Source organism: Eublepharis macularius, chromosome 17 (assembly GCF_028583425.1).
Source record: "Eublepharis macularius isolate TG4126 chromosome 17, MPM_Emac_v1.0, whole genome shotgun sequence".
NCBI classification, from domain to species: Eukaryota; Metazoa; Chordata; class Lepidosauria; order Squamata; family Eublepharidae; genus Eublepharis; species Eublepharis macularius.
Window position 1 is genome coordinate 24130492 of NC_072806.1, and position 21496 is coordinate 24151987.

Sequence of the window (21496 nt, forward strand, 5' to 3'; positions counted from 1 at the left end):
CGAAAATAAAGAGGAAGGAGTCCTGCCTCCAACGGAAAATTTCTCACGTAGCTGAAGGGAACTGCAGGGACTGGGGGGAGGCAGGGGAGGGGGACACCGCCATAACCAGTTTTAGGATCATCTTTGAACACTTGCTGCTTCCCCGTTGGCTATCCTGGGAAATTGCCCAGAAATTACTGCGCAACCACAATGTAGTCACAACAGGGACAAGGACAGTCAAGATGACAAGAACTTGGTTGAGAGGAGACCCATGACTGGTGCGAGAAAAGCAGGCTTGCTGAAAACTTTTTGTTTGAAAGCTCAGTTAGCCACAAAGTCAACTTGCAAGGACCCTGAAAAAACACAAGACAGGGTACAAAACTGACTCTGCAACAGGATTAACTGTTGCCACTAATAAGAGAGACAAGGAGGGGCAGGGGGAGAAAGACTGCAAAGAGAACCAAGCATGCTTAGAAGTGAGCGATGTCCTTACTTGTCATTGAGGCTGCTAAATCCTTTCACAGCATTAACCAAAAAGAGAAGCAGCTGATAGTAAGATTCCCGTATTTCTTGATGCAGCTCAGCACCGCAGCCTTCCAGGTGTCCAAAGTAACTGGAAAAAACAATGGGACAGGATGCTCAACCAGGACTATAATCCCAGCATTGGGAAAGATGTCTGTCTTCCTGCAATGGTTATTTTGAACTACTGTAATATTCGCAGCTGCCTTTGTGGCCGTGACGGCACCATATCCCTACACTGTCATAGTCTTACTCAACTCACTTTTTACACCAACCTTTCCTAAGGTCGGGTTCACACATGCAAGTGGCAGAGCAGATTGCACCGTTTCAGATTGCAGGGGAAGAATTCTAGCTTTAAGTGTTCCTTTACACTAAAAAAATTCATGCAAACAGAAAACTAGCAGTTTTTTAAAAAAGAGCCTGAATTTAATAAAAAACCTACAGTTTTACTCTCTCATAATGATACATGTCACCTTCTGCCAGGATTAAAGCTTCCTTTCTGATGAAACTGTTCCCTCGTTATGTATAAAAACTACATTTCATTTGTGACAAGAACAATCTAAGTTTTAGTCTCTGCCTCATGCATCCCACTCCCCACCTCTTGTGCATGGACCGAGATTAAAAGACTGCATTGGCTTCGATGTCCTTTAACAAACTGCAGTTTTGTACCTTGTCTATGAACCAGGATTGTAAACCATGGTTCAATAGTGGTTCAGAATTCCAGCTTGCAGCCAGGAAAGCCCCCACTCTCCTGGCTTTCTGCAAATCATGCAGAACTGAATTATTCAGGAGGGCTTTCTAATACAGATAATAAGACTGTGTTGCAGGGAAATAGTTCAGAGAGATGTGTTGGGTAAAGGGATAGGGACTGTAGACTATATGCTTTTATATACTGCCTGTTGCTGTAAGTATGCTTCTAATGGATAGTTTCATGTTGATTAATATGTCACATCAATTTATTTATGTTTTGGTTCAGCACTGTTTGATCAGATTTCTGCATGACAGGACTGACTTGCACTGTGTAATCTACCTTGAATCTGGGTAAGAAAGGAGGATTATAAGCAACAAATAAAATAAACAAACATGAAAGATCAAGCTGTGTAACACAAGCAAGATCAGAGTACAAGCACCCTAAATGGGACACTGCATATATCAAGTCAGTATTTTTAAAAAACAATTGGGACAGATAATGAATATTCATCATGACTCAACAAACCAGCACAGCAAAGACACTGATTTTCCCTGTCATGAAGAAAAGCTGTCCAGCCCCACTTTCTTCTTGACAACGGCGCACTGCCTTTTCCTGTCTCTATAGGCAGCTTTGCCTTAATCCAACTGTCTGCTTGGCACCTTCTCTCTTCAGCGTCATCTGTCCAATACTGTTCCCCCCAAAGCAGCGACGTGCAGTGGGAAATTTTCCTGGGCTTTATTTTTCTGTGAAAAAATTTTCTGCCCCACATATGTAAAATGTCGCCTGCTCATCATTAGTTGTCAGGGCTGTTGTGCTGCAAATCAATTGTGTTAGATAGACTAAATGCAGAATAGGAAGCACGCAAAAAATCCAAGCGCTCAGTTCAGCTGCCCACAAAGAGCTGAAAAATAAGATATAAGAGCACTTCCTTGTGCACCATGCAGTTGCCTCCTAGGCCCGGACCAGACTTTTCTAGGCTTGTACACGTTTTACTTGCCTTTTTTTGATAACATTTTTAAAATTTTGCTAATATTTATTTACCCGTTTCAGGTTGTTCAGGAAAACTCGTATCACTGCCCCAAAGCCCTGACCCACAGCCTACTTTGGTTCTCTTCCTTCAGTTATCCCAACTCATGCTCAGCCTTCCTTGTACCAAATATGCAGCCCCTCCTCATAAGAGCAGAGACATTTCTTCAGAGTACCTATCTTCGTAAGTCCTCTGCTCTTAACCTTGAGCCTTCTTTCAGATTCCTTTCTACAGCCCATTGCCAAACTGTGCACTTTTCCTTCAGCCAAGGAACTCTACCCTTTAGCTTCCTATCTCTTGGGATTCCCTTCCAGTCCTCAGCCTACTCCACAAAGATCCTGCACCTCAAATTCGTAAGATTTTAATTCCAAATTAACAACTTGCCTTTCTTTCTTAGAAGCTGGACTGCACAAGTTCCAGCAGCTTTGCTCATGAACAGCTGGAATGTTCATGAACATTCTGTGCTAACATACCAGCTCCACCAACGGAACTGGCATCAGAGAGGGCGCGAGACAATCAAAACCACGGATTTCAGTGAGACTGGAAAACACTTGTACTTGGAGCGGATCACTTTTAAAAATCTGGAAACAAATGAGTAAACTGAATAGTCCATTTAAAGAAAAATGCCTTCTAACTGTACCTCTGAAACATATACAGGCTGTTGTCATGCACTACAAATGAGCACTGAATGAACAAACCCATGCATCAGGTGGGATTTCTCGCACATCTTACTTTGAGAAGTCTTTTTGGCAAGCCAGGAGTTCCAACAGAAAAAGAATGCAGGGTGGGAGGAAACAGTGAGGTTGGCCAAGAGATTCAAGGCACCGGTGTATTGTCTTCAGGCCTTCCAAGATACTTTTGGCTTGAGCTTTCCGTAAAGCAAGGACCTCCAGCACACTAGAATTAAAATACACACCACACACTGGTGACAACAGAGCAGCACACGTACAAACACTGACCAAGCAGAACAAAAAGCAGCAACAGCATCAGGACAGAAGGGAACAAGCAGCTGATGCCATTTCCCTTCAGCCCCAAGACTGTTCTTTTAAAACCAGCAGACCTACCCTTTGTGTCACAACAGTTCTCTACAACAGCTTAGAACTAAAATGGGGGGCAGGGAGGGAATCGTACAAGAAAGTGTTAGAAATGACAAGATACGGTAAAGGCTGCTCTAGAACAGCAAGAGTAATGTCCATGCTTAAATACCAAAGGTTTGGACAAATCAAACCCGTTGCAACACCCGAAAAAACTGCCTGTGCACAAGGATACGGGCTTCTGGTGAAGGTTTTAGCAGGTGAACAGAATCGTATAGCTGTTCTGTTCCCAGGACATTCATGTTCAGAACTACTGAAGTGCTGTTGAGTTGTATACTGAGGCTGGAGGCAGGTGGGCACTTTTTGCTTTCAAGAATATTGAAGTTGCGTAACTAAAATCTGGCAAGTGTTTTGCTTGCAAAAGGCAACTGTTATAAACACTCTCTTGGATCTTAGCTTGTGTTCACTTTGTATCAATCGTGTTTTTATTCCTCCAAGGCACTCGGGGCAGGGTACTTGGTACTCCCCTCGCCTCCATATTCCCCCTCTTGACAACAATCCTATACAGTAAGTACAGGTGTGTGTGACTTGCCCACAGCCACCCTGCCAGTGTCAAATAAACTTCAGTCTTAGTCCAGCACTCTAAACCACCCAAATATGGCTCTCAGAATGAAGCCTGAAACTTCTGGTCCGGTACCCCCCCCCCCCCGCCCGAGTCATTGTTTACCCATCAAGCCAGATCTTGTAGCTTGTTAGGCCTTCGTTATTTTGCCTACAAATCTGTATGCTTCCCTCTCCCATTTCCTAAATCAATTCTAGCCTATGGCCCCTAGTCCACCTCCCCCAGTACTGCCCCTTTCTTCTGATAGTCTGTGGAGTCTATCCTGGTAGAAGCTGGATGTATATTTAATTTTTAAGCAGAGAAGTATACCCAGCTCCCAACCCACAATCCGTCTCACCTTTCATGACAAAGCGATTGGTCCTTTATGAAATCTAAGACGTGCTTCAGGATAGGATACCTCTCCTTGATGCTGGGCATGGATTTGGGCTCTTCCATTGAACGGAAAGAGAGAAGCCGTAGTCTTCCACGACTAAATGGGGGCTTGCGTGTGGGCGTGGAGGGAGGGGATGAAACATCTTCTTGCTCTGAGGCACCGCTGTCGAGCAGTTTACTTGGAGAGGCTGAGGCCTTTTCTGCCTGTGGTGAGTCCGGCTCTTGCTTTCTCAAATCTACTCGACTGCCCTCTGTGGAAGCAGAATCCATCACTCGGCAGGCAGGTGTTGCGTCTGCAGCCTGAAAATCGGCTTCAATTACAGAGCTTGTCCTTCGGCGTTTGTCTTTGTGGCCCTGTCCAAAGTCCTCCATGCTATCAGAGTCATGCCTTTCTGCCTTGGTCCTTGCAGGCAGGAAGCTCAGCAGTAACAGGCTCTTCTGAATGCACTGTTGTGCTACAATGCAAGGTCAACAGAAAATCATGAGGACTGCTCAAACTCAAAGGCTCAGGTCAAACATCCCACTAAAACCCAGCTTGTGTTAACAATTTAGAATGTAAAACACGGTTGGTGTTTCAAACACCAAGACGTGATTTAGAGCTGCTTGTCTGCTTTCTTGTTTCTCCTCTTTCTATAGGCAAAGTGTCAAAGGTGGGGCAACAGCCATAACTACAGCTTATCAATTCAAACATGACACCAAGCCAAGGTTGGCACAAACCAGAGTTTCTGTTCCTGATTGCCCCAAGCCAGGTTGAAGGGAAATGAACTGTGGGATTCATGTGATATCTGAATTTGCCAAGCCATAGCTAAAACATTCATCGCGATGGTTTGGTGCAATGTCCAAACTAAGCCAATTCTGACCTAAAGTACTACCTAACATCAATTCTAGGTCTATCTTTGGTCTTATTGCGAAGAACTTATAAAGTTGCTCTGTTACCTTCTCCCAAAAAGCTTTAACTTCTGCACACTCCCACCACATATGGGAGTACCATCCTTTCCCATTTCTGCAGTGCCAACAGTTTGAACTTAGTCTTGAGAACATATTAGCTAATATAGCCGGGGTTCTATACCACTTCGTGTAGAATATCAGAAAAGAAGGACAGGACTTATTTAAAGCAATGGTGCTAGCCGGTAAAGCAGTAATAGCATTTGGTTGGAAAGACAAAACTAAGTGGATGGAACTAAACTGGCAGGATTATTTATTTGAATACATTCAATCAGACATTATAGCCATAATTAATCAGGATGAGTCATGGGAATTAAGAATAGGAAAGATTAAGGAAAAATGGCATTTATATTTAAAATGGGTCATGGAGGGTCAACAACGGGACGTTCGGTGGAAGCTCCTAAGCTTGTGCCCCTGGCTAGAAAGGATGAGTAGCTAAAGGGAGGGCGGGAGGGATAAAGGTATGGAAATACAGATGAATAACTTGAATGGGAAATAGTCATCCAAAATACACTAAAACTCTCAACCCTCCCCGGCTATAGGATACAATATCTTCGGCGATGAATTAAGTGAGGAGGAAGAGGAAGGAGAATCAAGGAGGAATAGAAGAAGGAGAGGACTCAGAGACTAACTCCTCTTATCCGGATGTGAAGAAACAAGATAAATAGAAGAATGATTCTTACAAGGGACTTCTGCCGAAGATATAGAAACTGTATATGAACTTATGGAGAGGGGTTGGGCAATGGGTATATATGTACGGGAATAAGGATGTTTCGAAGGAAATGCACAAAAAATATACAATAAAAAAACAAACAAACTAAGCCTATTCCTCCCCACAAACCAGGAGTTAGAATCCCACTCTGGGAAGGGTAGGGGCTTCAGTTTGCCCAGGCACCTACAGCATTCAGATCATCATAAAAAACTGGAACTTGATTCAAGCCTTCCTAAACCCAGGAACTTGTAATGATTGTCCACATATGAAGAAAGGAAAAAGAAAAGCACACGAGCACAGCAAACAGCTATGTCTGTGCCATTCTTGGAAAACCTCTGTCTGTAATGTCTGAATATAGCCAATGGCTCTCAGTTTTGCAGGGCTGAATTCTCTGGTTCCTGTCACCATCTCGTGGAACAGCAAGAAGATCAGTCAGGAAAAAGTTCAGTGCCATCCTGTAGGACTTCTGAGGACACCTCCCCAGAGATCTCTTGCCACTGCACAAATGATCGCGCACCATCCCAAGCCCAGTGAACCCTATATGCCGCCTCATCAAATACAGGCCTGTATAACGTTGAACACTGTGGGACGGAGACAGAAACAGAAACAAAGTGTTCAACTGTGAAAAGAGTTTGCAAGGACACTTACCAAGGGTTTCTGGGTTCACCTCGTTTGCCTCCCCAGCTGGCTTTTCTTCCCTGTCACTTCCTTGGTCCACAAGGGACTTCTGCTTCATCTCTAGCTGTAGGGAGGATATTGAAATCTTTCACAGTGCCCTCAGATTTGTCTTTCCTAGAATATATTTCAGCAAGCAGAATTAGAGTCCTAAGAGACCAAGGACCAGACTGACTTATTATGCTTTCAATGGAAGGTCTGACAAAGTCTTCAGCCACTGATTTCATGTACATAAGGTACGTTGCAGTAGAAATTAACATGACCAGACATGTAGCTCAACCACCCTATTACAAAGGTTTCTTGCTGCCAACACAAAACCAAAACAAATTGTTCACACAATTTGACTACATGTGCTTAGGTGGCTGTCCATATGACCCTGTGGCCTGCTGTACAAAAACATTCCCTGCATAAGCAGTAAATGTAGGTAAAGGTAGTCACCTGTGCAAGCACCGAGTCATTACTGACCCATGGGGGGACATCGCATCACGACATTTTCTTGGCAGACTTTTGTTACGGGGTGGTTTACCATTGCCTTCCCCAGTCATCTACACTTTACCCCCAGGAAACTGGGTACTCATTTGACCAACCTCGGAAGGATGGAAGGCTGAGTCAACCTTGAGCCGGCTACCTGAACCTGGCTTCCACCAGGATCGAACTCAAAACTGAGAAGATTATTCAAATACAATAGTTATAAAGATACATAGGAAAAAGAACATACATCATAACAAACTTTATAGAATGCAATTTCCTAACATTGATGATGTTTACTGTTTTCTTTTATTTCCCTAAATTTTTAATTGTATTGATTTTGGCATTGCGATACCTTCACATTTGTTTGGTTTTATGAGTTGAGAATTATTTGGTATAGCTGGTTTGGAGTTTGTACTTCATTTTATTTATTTATTTTATTTATTTATTCAATTTATATACCGCCCATCCCAGGGGCTCTGGGCGGTGAACAGTTAAAATTGATAAAAACAAAACTAAAATCAATATACAAATAATAAAACAAATTAACAAGGTGCAGTGGTGGGGAGAACCTTTTTGGTGACATTCAAGAGAAGGTAACCATTTGTTACAGAATATTGTTATTTTAGGATATATGCTAGATTGTTGTGGACTGTCTGCTATTTTTTCCATGATAAAATGGTCTCATACTTTCGAGAACCACTGGTCTACTGATGGAGGTGCTTTGTTTATTCCAACATGAGGCAATCACTGTTTTGCTGCTACTAACAAACTGGCTATGAGACTGCATCTTATCATAGGGATATTGAGATTTTGCCATTGATCCAAGAAAATTAGTTGTGGTCAAAGTGGAATTTTGTAGTCAGTTATGATATATATGTGTTGTGGCACCTCCTGCCAAAATTTGTTTATTATTGTGCACTGCCACCAGCAACGTGCATACGTTCCGATTTCTCCACATTTTCTCCAGCACAGGGGAGAATATGATGATGTAATTACAGCTAGGTTTTTTTGGTGTAAGGCACCACTGTGTTATGACTTTGTATGTTTGGAGTTTTGTGTTGATTTCTTGAGAGCTGAGTAATTTTAGAGTCCAGATTTTTTTCCATTGGTCAGTAGTTAGTGCCATGCCACAGTCCTGTTGCCATTTTGTCTTGAAGTTCGTAGATTTGGGTTTGTTGATTTGGATGCTCATTTTATAAATTTTGGAGATAAGGTCTTTCCTGGTTGGATCTGGCTGGTCTAATATGTTCTCAAAGTCTAATTTGAGTTTGTGTAGTATATCCGTTAACCGGATTTGTACATGCTGCTTTCTAAACTGGTTTTTTTTTACATGCCTTTTTAAAAAGATGTTAAAGCATCTACCATTTTATATTATTTTATTGGAAGCTGCTATCAAATGCATGGAGCAAAATATGTAAATAAGTACATAATAAAAGCATACCATCCATATTCTGATCCCATCAGCCAAGGAATACACTTGTGCAAACTCATCACTCAAAAGTGCTTTGCCGCCACTGATGACTGTTAACGAAGAAAAAAAAAACAAGATCCTCTTAAGTTAGTTATTCTAATTTTACAGTCAACTCTGAGGGCCAAAGGAAACAACAGAAGCTCTGAATGGACCTTTGCCCCTACTGCCTCAAGGCATCACGTGCTCTTGTCACAGAGCCAAGCTTATCCAGAACCGCACCATTTCAGGACTGAACCTAGGACTGGATCAGTAACTCAAGCTTTTCTCACAGACAACACTGAAATTTTTCATTATTCCCAAAGCAAGGTTGAAATTATTAACACATGAGAATCAGCCTTTGAAACATTACCCTCACTCTGATGTTTCAAACAGCTCTCTCATACAGAAGCACCACTGATCCTGTGTGTTGAAAGAGAGACGGAAGCAGCAACTAAACAGCCAAAACATGCTTTTCTTAAAGAAACGGAGTCACTCCTAAAAATTAAAAGTGATATAGCAGTCTTTAAAAAAAAAACTGTTTGTGTTTTGAGAGAATTTGCTTTCTGATCTTCGTGTTCTTAACTCTCAGGGTACTACACTGAAGCAGTCTCGAACCCCAGCGATAATCTGCTAATCCTTGGATTACTGTGACACTGGTCTAGTCTTCTATAAGCAGGTAGAGACTGGCTCCTTACATAACCATCTGAGTTCCAGAAAATCCATTGTTTGTTCCTGTTCTCCTCATAGACTCCTCAGCCTCCAAATCTTCCTCATTCCTTTCGGTCTGCCAGGAAGTGGAGGAAAGAATCCATGGATGTTTCTGCCTAAAAACTTCCCAGAAAGGATTTGCCCTTATCTAGTGAATTACTCAGCTGTGGAAATCTTCTCGAGTTACACAAACCTGGAGGATCCTCCAGCTCTTTCAAGACCTTTTAAGTGTCCACAACTTTGACAGCCAGCGTAGTGTAGTGGTTAGAGTCATACTAGGATCTGGAAGACTCATGTTTGAATGAGTCTGACATGGAAACCTGTGAGGTGCCCTTGGGCCAGGCACACACAGTTAGCCTAAACTACCTCACGGAACTGCTGTAAAGATGAAATGGAGAAGGAGGGATAATGTTGTAAGCAACTTTGAGTTCCCACTAGGGAGAAAAAGTGGGGTATAAGTGAAGTAAATGAAGAAACTTTGGCATTGCAGACTATGAATATTAAATGCATTATTCTGCATTTTATATTGTTTAAATTAATCTAGCTTCACAGCATGTATAATTAGGGATTCACAGCCACAAGACTGGGCAGCGGCCACTGGCTCAAATGGCTTTAAAAGGGGACAAAATGATGGAAGAGGACAGGCCTATCAATGGCTATTAGACATGACAACTAAGTGGAAACTCTCTTCAGCAGAAGAAGCAGGGCAGAGAGACCAGCAAGGCCAGTATGAACAACACAGAAGAGTTATTGCCTTTAGGGCTTTGCTAGTACACTTCCCAGAAGCTACTGGCTGGCTACTGTGGTAGTCACTGGATACCAGCATCAGCTTTGCATCGAATATCGGAGCACAACGCAGAGGCAGACTGCAACAGGACTTTCACATCATGTCTGAGCATTTTTCTTTTTTAAAAAAGTTTTTGTAACATCCAGCCTGAAAATCAGTTTGGAGAACTCAAAAGTTTGCACACTGTCACGTGCATTGGGTTAATGATAACAAAAGGCATTATGTGGACTGCTTCTGGGTTTTTGGATTTTTCTTTTGGACCAGTTGACAAGAGGGACCTTAGGGCCAGTCCCCCATTACAGTCCTTATGGTCACTGTTTTAGCACACGCTTATTTTACCTTTTTCCTGAGCCTCTGTAACCAGCGGGAGAGGGAGAGGACCGACATGATATCAGAGTATAGACCAAGGTTTCTAGAAGTACAAGTTATACTTCCCTCATGCAGTGCAGATTTACTTTCTAGTACATTTTTATCCCACCCTTTTTCCAAGGAGCTCAGAGCTAATTGGCTCTCTCTCTCCTCCATTTATCTACACAACAACCCTATGAGGTAGGTTAGGCTGAAAGAGAACGTCTGGCCCTAAGTCACTCAGTGAATCTTGTGTGGCAAACGAGGATCTCCCAAGGCCAGCACTCAAACCACCACAACACTATACAGACTCCCACTAAAACAGCAATGCTGGATTTTTACTGCCACTCTCCTCTTGCTAATGAGAAACAAGTCAAATGCCTGTTTGGATCTTCGGATAACACTGAATACCTGAATTTTTCACTCTCCTTCCTCAATCATATTGGGCCAACCCAGAAAAAAATCTGGATACATGGCAAACCATGGTTAGTTATCACAGCTCTTCACAAGACTGCAAAACCAGTTTGTCTTTTGGATATAACCATTAGCCATGGTTTGCCATGAGTCTGCAGATCTTTCACTGGCCACGTATGAAGAGAAAAACATACAAGTCCAATGAACACTGAGACTTGTAGTGACAAATCACAGATTGCACATTGATCTGAACAATACTTGTGAGACAAGGGGAAAGTATTACAAAATTTTCATCTCTCAGACCTTTGAGGAGACTTCACCAATTACTTCTGACTTGCTTTGGCTTACTGCTCAGAAACCCTACCATTTTGATGCACGAAATGTCAGAACAAGCAGAAATGGTCTTATGAGTGCACCCAGGTATTGGTAAGATCAGAAACTGCTATCTTCTGGGAAAACATCAACCTTGCTAATGCTATGTCTTTGCAAACATGTATTTATTTACCTATAGCATTGTTTATGGAACTGTCCTTGGTACTGATTGTACTGATCTCATACTGTGTAATCCACCTTGAGTCTCAATGAAAAAGGTGGACTATAAATGACATAAATAAAATAAATAAAATAAAAATATTTCTCAGGATAACATTATAGTATTAGTTCAAACGGGCAACATTCATAAAACTAATTCTATAACATCTGATCTTCAAGAGAGGGGAACATCGCCTATGGTGGTGTTTTATCATTTCAAAAACAGCCATGTTAATTGTTGTAGGGACTGGTGTTTCCCCCTTACGTCAAAGTAACACATGGTGCATATCATGTGGGCAAACTGTTATTCGGAAGGAACATGCAGGTTTGCTTTTGACAGCTGAATTACATTAGTAAGAGCAGTAGCCTTCGTTACGAATAGATATTCACTAATGCAAGAGTTACCATATCTTTGCAGCTTCCCAAACAAATCTGGAGAGAGATACACCAAAGCAGCAAATGTGGAGTTGACAGCTCGATCAACAGTGGAACCAGCAACTATATCACTCTTGGGGGCCTGTTTTTTACATGCCTGTGTGAGTCCTTTGAAAAGCTCAGAATTTTGCCCACTGAATTCCTGGGCAGGGTCTGATTTTGCGAAGTCAAGGAGAAATTTATGACAGTCGCTGACATGAGAGTTGAAGGCCTGCAAAGAACACGAGAAAAAGAGTATGAAATTGGGTGTATGGCCCATGCACAAGCAGCAGATGCCTTATTTGCAGAATTATTATGCTTATTGTTCACTGCATTTCTTCTTGCTTTAACCGTGCAAGCCTAAGTAAACCTGGTATTTGTTGGTAATCCTCATGTCAGCAATAAGCCCAACTCAGTGACCAGACGTCAAATGAAACCCTCCATGCCTTGATTCTGCCCTGGTCAACTGCAGCAGTGTGGCCTTCTGTCACGCCTATCTGTGTAGCGTATTTCCAGAGGCTGGCATTAGGATGGGCAACTAACACCAGCTCAGGAGGCTTGAGGGGGTAGTAGACTTGTAGAGACTAAAGTGGTCCTTGTGTTGGTGTAACTAGATTTAGTGTGTGAGGGGGTAGACAATAAGTACCTCTGTATTTCCGTGGTTTGTTTGGCTGGGCTCACTTGCTTCTGGAGTTTGCTCAGGAGGACACATCTGCTGCCTGAAGACAGGTTTCCACAGAGGAGAATTAAGAATAGCTGTCACTTTTGCAGGAGACAGTTCTCTTTCATTTCCTACCAGCCGGAGGGGGGAAAATACAGAATGGAAATTGGAACAGCAGAAGCTTTATCTCTGTTACCTTAAAATACACATCGATGGAAAATGAAAAGTAGAGCAAGCCAAGCATATGCAGCCCCCTATGGATTCTTCAATATGCAACACGAAGCCATCTGTTAGGGGAGCTCAAGTCTATGTACCCCTGAAGCAGCATGGTGTAGTGGTTAGAGGGAAAGACCCTGATGTGAAGACCCTGATTCAGATCCCTGACAGTCATGAAAGCTCACTGCATGACCTTGGTCCAGTCACACACTCTTAGCCTGCCTTGCAGGGTTGTTAATAGGATAAAACAGAGAGGACAGAAATGTAGTATGCTGCTGTGGGTCCCAGTTGGTGGTGTATTAATGAATTAAAATAAAATTATGTGAGATGTGCTTAAAATACAGGACTTTGAGCAATTTAAGAGGGATACAGCTCTGAGGAAGGATATATCAACATTAACAGCCTCTGCTCAGGCACATATCTGGCCTGGCTACAGATGTGCCAGGGCAGAAGAGGGGAATCAATAATATTAAGAGCTTTTAGAAGATGTCAATAAAACCCATGAGAAAAAAATGCTTAACTTCAGTGAACAAAAACATGCAATGAACTAACATCATCTATAACATTTCCTCAGAGCCAACAATGTAAAATATCAGATTTTTAGTTAAACTCTATGCTAGAGCTGGGTGGGAGACGGTTGTGGGTTTTTTCTTCCTTTGTGTTCTGAACATACTGTTGTGTATCACTTAGCAAAGAAAAAACAAGATATACATCTGAGAATCCTTTCCCCTTGTTCTTCACCCACAATGCAATTACAGAAGCAGGTTCTTAAAATAATAAATGAGTAAAAGCCCCTCTCAACTCACCCTGTACAGATTTCAGCACCATACTCTGAGAAGCCAAGCGCCCCATAAGCCTGGCCACGAGAAGTTGCAGATCCAGGCCCCAAGAAACGGCAATGTCCGGCAAGCCGTATGCCGCAACGGTGAACTTGTAGCCCCACTCATTGTTACTATTGTCAGAGTGAAAGAGAAACTGCAGCCGTAGGCCAGCCTTAAAGGTCACTTTCTACAGAGCAACAAAACAGTCACATTTTTGCCAAGGGTAGCATGAGAGGAAGGCACATCAGGAACATAATAAGAGGGCTAAGACCAGGGCATTTTTCCAGCTGGAATGCGGTGGAATGGAGTTCCGGAACCTCTTGAAAATGGTCACATGGCTGGTGGCCCCGCCCCCTGATCTCCAGACAGAGGGGAGTTTAGATTGCTGAGTGGTGTGGAGGGCGATCCAAACTCCCCTCTGTCTGGAGATCAGGGGGCGGGGCCACCAGCCATGTAACCAGTTTCTCTGAGGGCAGCCCACTGAGTTCCACCACCTCTTTTCCCAGAAAAAAAGCCCTGGCTAAGACCCTACACACCCCCAACACTGTCCTTTGCCAAACCTTTTCAACCATTTCACAGAACATTTGTGTTTGTGTGTGTGCTGTCAAGTTGCAGCCAAGGCGACCCCATAGGGTTTTAAAGGCAAGAGAGAAACAGAGGCGGTTTGCCATTGCCTGCCTCTGCATAGCAACCCTGGACTTCCTTAGTGGTCTCTCATCCAAATACTGAGCAGAGCTGACCCTGCTTAGCCGCCAAGATCTGATAAGATCAGGCTACCTAGACCATCCAGGACCAGTTCACAGAATGCTGCCCCAGCTAAACCACTTCCAGATCTAACATTTATGGAGCCTAAAGCTTCCAGTTACACAGCCAAAACCAAACAGGCAGCCCTGTGGGACATAAAAAAGGATTACGTAAAATAATCGCTGTTCAGCATTCCAAATTCAACCCTACTATTACCAAGAGCAAGACACTCGAAGGATGTTTAAAGGATGTTTCTCAGCCTTTAAGTGACATGACCTTACTGCCCAGGCAAATGGTTTAACAAAGACTTGAAACTGTTCAAAGTGATTCTTACGATTATGAGATCATGCAACTCTTTAGTTGACAGTGAAATATCAGTTATCAAAGAAGCCTCCATTCTCCACTTGTAGACTTCCCAGAGACATCTAGTTGGCTACTAGAGAAAACCAGATACTGGACCAGATGAGCCACTAGTCTAGTCTAGCAGGTTCTCTTTATAAAGTCCTCACTGGGCAACCACGTCTTTGCTACCTCCCCAAGCCAAAAAGTCACACAGTAAGAAGATCTGCAGTTAAAAGTACATTTGACTGCAGTGACAAGTCAAGGCATTAATTCAACACACCTCAAGATCAGTTTATAAGTCACAAGAGGTCTTTGCTTGCCCAAGCCTTTTAAAAGTCACTCACCCTGGGCCACTTGTCCGTGCCAACTTTTGAATCATACCGAGTTTTTGCTCCTCTGGCATCAGTGAACTCCAGATAGTCATACCTGCAAAAATGTATATAACCATTACTAACTTCAGTCAGAAGAAGCTGGATTCACAAGGGCAAGAGAGCAAAGAAGGAAGAACAAAGCAGTGGATTGTGAGGGTTTCTTCTCATCAGTGGACTGAAAAGTATCTTTGAGTTGGTGGTTGTGGATTTTCCGGGCTGTATTGCCGTGGTCTTGGCGCTGTAGTTCCTGACGTTTCACCAGCAGCTGTGGCTGGCATCTTCAGAGGTGTAGCACCAAAAGACAGAGATGTCTCAGTGTCACAGTGACACTGGCGAAACGTCAGGAACTACAACACCAAGACTACAGCTATACAGCCCGGAAAATCCACAACAACCATCGTTCTCCAGCCATGAAAGCCTTCGACAATATATCTTTGAGTTAGCTGTGCATTCTCCTTGCTCTGTAGATAAGGCATATATGCAAATGTTATGCAAAGACTTCCACTATCATGAGGAGGTGCTCAGTTCCCTCCGGCTCCCAGTTCACATCTTGCCAGGTTTCTAAGGAAGATGGATCCATCTCTAATATAGCATTTATTAATGAAAACGGACATCTGCCTGCAGACCTGTAATTGGAGACAGGGTCAGACTGAGTAACAGGACAGAAAAATCCCAGACAGTTCTCCAAGCTGAAATAGGGAGTTCTTCAATTCCTCCTATACCAACTACGGCAGGGAAGGATACCTCCCAATCCACTGATGAGAAGAAACCCTCATGGTAAGTCCAATGTTTCATTCTCCATCAGTGGCTTGGTATGGGATATCTTTCCTTTTATTAACAGTAAGTTTCTTCGACCTGAGGTATGGGACACTGAAATGTTTTATTACACTGGGTAGGAAAAAAGAGAGAATTATAAACGTACTACCTTCTGAAGGACTCTTCTGTGAAATGCTGCCTCAGCTGAGGCCTCTGCAATGGATGCTTCGGTGTAGAGGGCTGCAGAAATAGGGGTTGCTCTAGTAGAAGAGGCAACAAACTGAGGGCAGCAAAAGATGCTGAATGCCCTAAGACAGGGAAATGCATGGTTTGATCCATCTGGCTATGGTTGATGATAATGCTTTCTTCTTCTTGGTATTGGGTAAGAGGACAAAACAAGGCATCTGAAGATCTGAAGGCTGCTGTCCTTTTAATGTAGGGGCGGAGGATACTCCAGGCATCTAGTTTATGCCACTCATGTTCCTTAGGATGACTGGGATGAGGACAGAATGAAGGGAGACGGAGCGCTTGATCCCTGGGGAAAACAGAGTTGCAGTGACTGTAACTGCTGTTCATTGAGGTCTTCTGCGCAGGCATACACAGGGACTGCGCATGCGCAGGCCTGCCGATCAGATGTTTTTCTAGCTAAGTCCGCTAGGGGGCGCTCACCTTCCAGTGCACATGAGCAAGACTTCTTGCTGAAACGGCACTGGGAGATGGCGCCCCCGACCCTCCAGTTCTCCTGAGGTGCCGGTTCCACAGGTAAGAGATGAGGCACACAGCCGGGTTGGAGGAAGGGTAAGTGTGCCTGCATAGAAGACATCAATGAACAGCAATTACAGTAAGTGCAACTCGGTTTTCATTGTCCGTCTTCTGTGCAGTCCCACATGGGAGACTCACAAGCTTCTTACCAGGAGGTGGGAGTGATCTTCAATGAAACAGAGCGGCACAGCTTGACCCACAGCCGATTCTCTTCTCTCCATAACATCCAGGGCATAGTGCTTCATGAACGTGTCGGGTGAAGACCACGTGGCAGCGCTATATATGTCGATCAGCAGGATGCCCTTCAGAAGCGCAGATGAAGACGCCTGTGCTCTTGTGGAATGAGCTCAAACCTCGAGGGGGCAAGGTATGTTAGCAGAACTGTAACATCGCCTAATAGCAGAGGTGACCCAACGGGACACTGATTGAGCAGCATAAGGGCCTTCTTAGGGCCAGCATAACAAACAGTCGTTTGTCCTTCCTAAATTCAGCTGTACGATGTAAGTAAAAGAGCAGAGCCCTCCTTACATCCAAGGAGTGCAATGCACGCTCAGATGCAGAAGCTGGGTTGGAGAAGACAACAGGTAAGACAATATTCTGAGCCAAATGGGTCTGCACTTAAGGTCAGGTCTTAACACGGCTTTACCACTATGAATCTTACAAAAAGAGAGGGTCAAAGCAAAGGGCAGCAAGCTCACTCACTCTCCTGCTAAGGGAAAGTGCTGGTTGTGCTAACCAACAGCGAGCTCTTGAAGGCATGTGTGTGTGTGGGGGGGGGGGTGTTGGAAAAAATGGCTATTAGGAACGCCACCTTCGGAGATAGGTCAGCATGCTCACAAGTGGCTAGTGGCTCAAAAGGAGGGTGCATTAACTGTGACAGGACCAACTGGAGCGACCACTGAGGCACTATTTCCTTAACTGGGGGAAACAAATTCTGAAGACCCCTGAGGAAAGACTTTAACATGCTGTGAGAAAAACCTGTTCTCCCATCTACCCTGGGGTGAAAAGCTGAGATAGCGGCACGGTAAACTTTAACAGAGGAATTGGAAAGGCCCTCATCCTTGAGAGACAATAGGAATTCCAGAATGTCTGAAATCTGACAGTCAAATGGGTCTAAATTCCTCAGAGACCCACTGAATGAACCTTCCTCATTTAAACTCATAAGGCCTTCCAGTATTCAGTCTCCATGCATTAAGCACAACCTCTGCTATTCTAGCGGAAAGAGTTCCTGTCCCTCTATGAGCCATGCTGTCAACCTCAGTCTGGGTAAGTCGTGAAACCATACCCCGTCATGAGTGAGAAGATCTGGTTGTGGTCCAAACTGATAACATCAACCTCTGGACAGGTGCAACACATGCTGGAACCATGGTTGTCTGGGCCAAAAGGGTGTTATATCATGTGGTCTGTCTATCTGGATCTTGCTTACGACTCGAGCAAGTAAGGGAAAGGGAGGTAACGCATAGAAGATATGCCCCTTCCATACTATCTGGAAACCATCTCCCAGAGAATTGCGTCCCAGTCCCCCCCCAGAACAGAAGTCTAGCGCCTTCTGGTTCCCCTCTCTTGCAAAGAGATCCATCTCCAGAAATCCCCATTGTTTGAACACCAACTCTAGATACACGTCCGTCAGGGACCATTCGTGGTTCTCCAACCTCAGTCTGCTCAGCAAGTCCGCTTTCACATTCACTGAGCCTGGAACGTGAACAGCTTGTAAAGAAACACCTCTGGCAACAGCCCAATCTGGCTTCGTCGCACAGAGTCCTGGACGTGGTGCCCCTGTTTGTTCAGGTAGAACATTGCCGTGCAGTCTCAAAATTGTGCACAGAGAGAAACCATAGCTGCAGCATCTGCATTCGCAGTCGAGATTTCCTCGACTTCGAGGCCATCGACTTCGGCATCTCACGACGTTCTCTGAGATTCAATTCCACTCTTCTCTTCTTCGGGGCGCTCAATGCCAATGGATCCGACCTTGCGGAAGACTCGAGAGGAGTGCGAATCAGGGCTTCCTCCAATGGAACCTGCGACTCCAATGTGTGAAGTTGAGATTGGTTCCGAGATGGATCCGAGGACGCCGTTGACTGACGGGACAAGTGACGGATCCGGATTGAATTGGTAAGTGTCAGGTTGGCCTTTTCAAGGGCCTGTCCCCACAGCCTCTGTCCCCCGCTGTCCCCACAGAAGAGGGGGAAAGGCTTTAGGAGCATCGGAAGCCTTCATGGCACGTTCCCAAAGCAGGGCATTAAGGCGCTTGGCTCTCTCCGTCCTGGCCTTGGGGTTGAAGCTCTTACAGTGCTCACAGGCCTGGACATTGTGTCCCTCCCCCAGGCACTCCAGACAAATAGAATGACTGTCAGTTTTGGACATTTTAGTCGCGCAAGTAACACATTTCTTAAATATAAAGGTGGTATCAGCCATTATATTTAGAAAGATCTCACCAAAATTTGCACAACTACAATCTAGAATGAGTGGATCAAAATGCAGAACCTTCTCAACCAGTGGCAAAAAAGGAACTGGAGGATTGGGGGCATCGCCTCCCAGCACCATTTCTGTGGGAAGTCTCGCTCATGCTCACTGGAAAGTGAGTGCCCCCTAATAGACTTCCGATCGGCAGGCCTGCGCATGCGCAGTCCCTATGTGGGACTGCACAGAAGATGGACAATGAACAAAAAGTTCACCTTCGGTATAAAGGAAGGATTAGCGCACACAAGGTCACCATATCCTCCTCAAAAGAACAAAGCTCATTTCCAGTCAAAAGGACAGTGAGTTCTGATATCCTCCTGGCCAAAGTTACAGCTACAACAAGGAAAGCTACCCTGGAGGATAGAATGTTCAGTTGAACAGAACTTGAGAGTTCAAATGGAGGTTACTGTAGAACTCTCAACACCTTATGGAGGGCCTACAAAGGCAACTGATGTTGAACAGGAGGGCTGGATAGGGATGCTCCCTCTAAGAACGCTTTATATGGTTGCTTCTGGAAAGTGGCTGTCTTGCAACAGGACAGAGAACCAATGAAAGGGCTGCCAAAGAGGCCTCGATTCAGATCATTTGTGGAGGAAGTGAAGGACTTCTCTTATGCCTGCTGCAGATGTACTGTTTTTTTTCCTGTGGTACCACCTGTGAAAGGTTTTCCAAGTGGCTCCATAGAGTCGGTGGGTAAAGGGTCTTCTAGAAACCAAGATCACCTTCTGGGTACCTATGTCGATCTAGTACTCTCTTCAATTTTCATGTGGAGAGACGGAGCCAGCCCAGACTGGGATGGAATAGAGGACCAGTAGGAGAATATCATGGGCTGCTGGGACTGATCATCTGCTGGATTCCATTTTTCATCTCCTCCTGGAAGTTGGGAGAAGGGGAGGAGCAATCCTCATCCTTCCATTTACATCATAGCTGCTTTTTTTTTTTGCACTTTTTCTCTTTCAGGTCCTGTTTAATGTTTTTCACCACTTTATTAGTAACATAATGTCCTTCACCACCTTCCTAGTAATGTAGGTGCAGAGATCTAAGTGGAGTAAAGCCCCACTCTCCCAGGAGCCAAAGAAGAGGCACTGGCTGTCACTGCAGAGGCCTGTCCCAGGGCCTCAGAGGTTGAATCAGCCATGCTGTTCTCTTGCAGTGGCCTGGCTGCAGTTGCTGCTGTGCGGCATTCCATCCAAGACAACAGCTGCTTCTTCTTTGCCCCCACCTCCAGCAAGCAGGGGGTGGAGGGAGCCACAGCTGATTTTGTCAGATGTTTCAGAATTTTCTCCTGCTTTTTTACCTAACAAGGTAAGAGCACTGTGGAACCTTGTCCATCCACAGAGTGGGCAGGGCACAGATGGGGGCAGAGGGTGTTTGAGTACCTCATCAGGATATTGGAAGCCTTTGCAAGAAATCTGCATATGCCCTGCCTACGGAGCAAGGAGGAGGCAAAACCCACACAAAGATACCATCCTCCAATGATAAGAGAAAATCTTGGTGGAGCTGCCTCATCACCATTGCTCTTGTACCAAAGAACAGAAGCGGGGAAAGAAAGGATAGTTTAAACATTTATTGTTTAGAGTTGTTAACCCAGTTTGGAAATACCTGAAGGGTGTTTTGAACAAGCATTACATAAAGTTTAAAGAATTATTTACACTATCATCATTTTTATAATTAACTTTTTAAAAGGTACTCATACTCATATTTCCACCATCTGTTAATCTTGGCATTTATGCAGCACAGTAAGGGAGGCCAGAGTTAATCCTCATTTCAATATCACAGAGACAGCTGCAGCTGAGAATGTTTTGCCAAAAGCTACTTAAATATATTTGTGGCAAAGGACCTGAATCAGGGACCTCTTGGATCACAGTTCCTTTTCATCATCATAATACTCGGCCAGCTCTTCCATACTGGAACATCCTAGACCAGACTGTGTGCAATACGGATTTAAAAGCAGTGAACACCACTGCATAAACAGCCTTAACTGCCCAACACCCCTTATTTTAAGAGCATTATTAGCCCTGTTCACAAGTTACAGTAAGCGCACGTCATGCCAATACATGTTTACAAAGGACCAGTGCCTGGATAAATTGTAGGGTTTAAATCATATGTTAAGGTGTACATGCATTGAACGTAATGTGAGAATTAGTCAATGTGCATATGAAGAAGAAGCAAGAGTATATTGTACACAGATTGTATATGCATTCTCTGTCACTTGCAAACAGGGCTACTCTTATTGTGGGGTATTGTGCGTATGTGTGCACACAGACTAAATAATAAACAGTCCAATAGCACCTTTAAGACTAACTAACTTTATCGTAGCATAAGCTTTCGAGAACCACTGTTCTCTTAATCAGAACCACAGCGCTCTTCAGCCTCCATGCATCTGATGAAGAGAGCTGTGGTTTTTGAAAGCTTATGCTACAATAAAGTTGGTTAGTCTTAAAGGTGCTACTGGACTCCTTACTATTTTGCAACTACAGACTAACTCCTCTGGATCTACACACAGACTAAGCTGCAGAAGTTGATCTGCTTTCAGTGCCTATTTCCATTCCATACTGCAGAACCTGCAGGGTCTTATAAACGTTGGCTAGCTTCACCATTTCATTTCCTTTTCACTTTCCATCACTATATCTAACAGCTGGGTTCCTATGCAGATGATGAAAG

At 44.1% G+C, this 21496-nt stretch overlaps 1 protein-coding gene across 2 annotated transcripts in view; it reads right to left on the bottom strand.

Annotated features, from left to right (window-relative positions):
* Positions 1–21496, bottom strand: part of ZZEF1 (zinc finger ZZ-type and EF-hand domain containing 1) — a 100735-nt gene that overhangs the window by 38267 nt on the left and 40972 nt on the right. For both annotated transcript variants that reach the window (XM_055001956.1, XM_055001957.1), the window contains exons 23-31: positions 14828–14909; positions 13383–13584; positions 12346–12491; positions 11691–11931; positions 8489–8568; positions 6550–6643; positions 4210–4699; positions 2949–3113; positions 473–592 (exon numbers count right to left, since the gene is read on the bottom strand). In XM_055001956.1, coding sequence (XP_054857931.1) covers positions 473–592; positions 2949–3113; positions 4210–4699; positions 6550–6643; positions 8489–8568; positions 11691–11931; positions 12346–12491; positions 13383–13584; positions 14828–14909 — 1620 coding nt within the window. The remainder of the gene's footprint in view (positions 1–472; positions 593–2948; positions 3114–4209; positions 4700–6549; positions 6644–8488; positions 8569–11690; positions 11932–12345; positions 12492–13382; positions 13585–14827; positions 14910–21496) is intronic.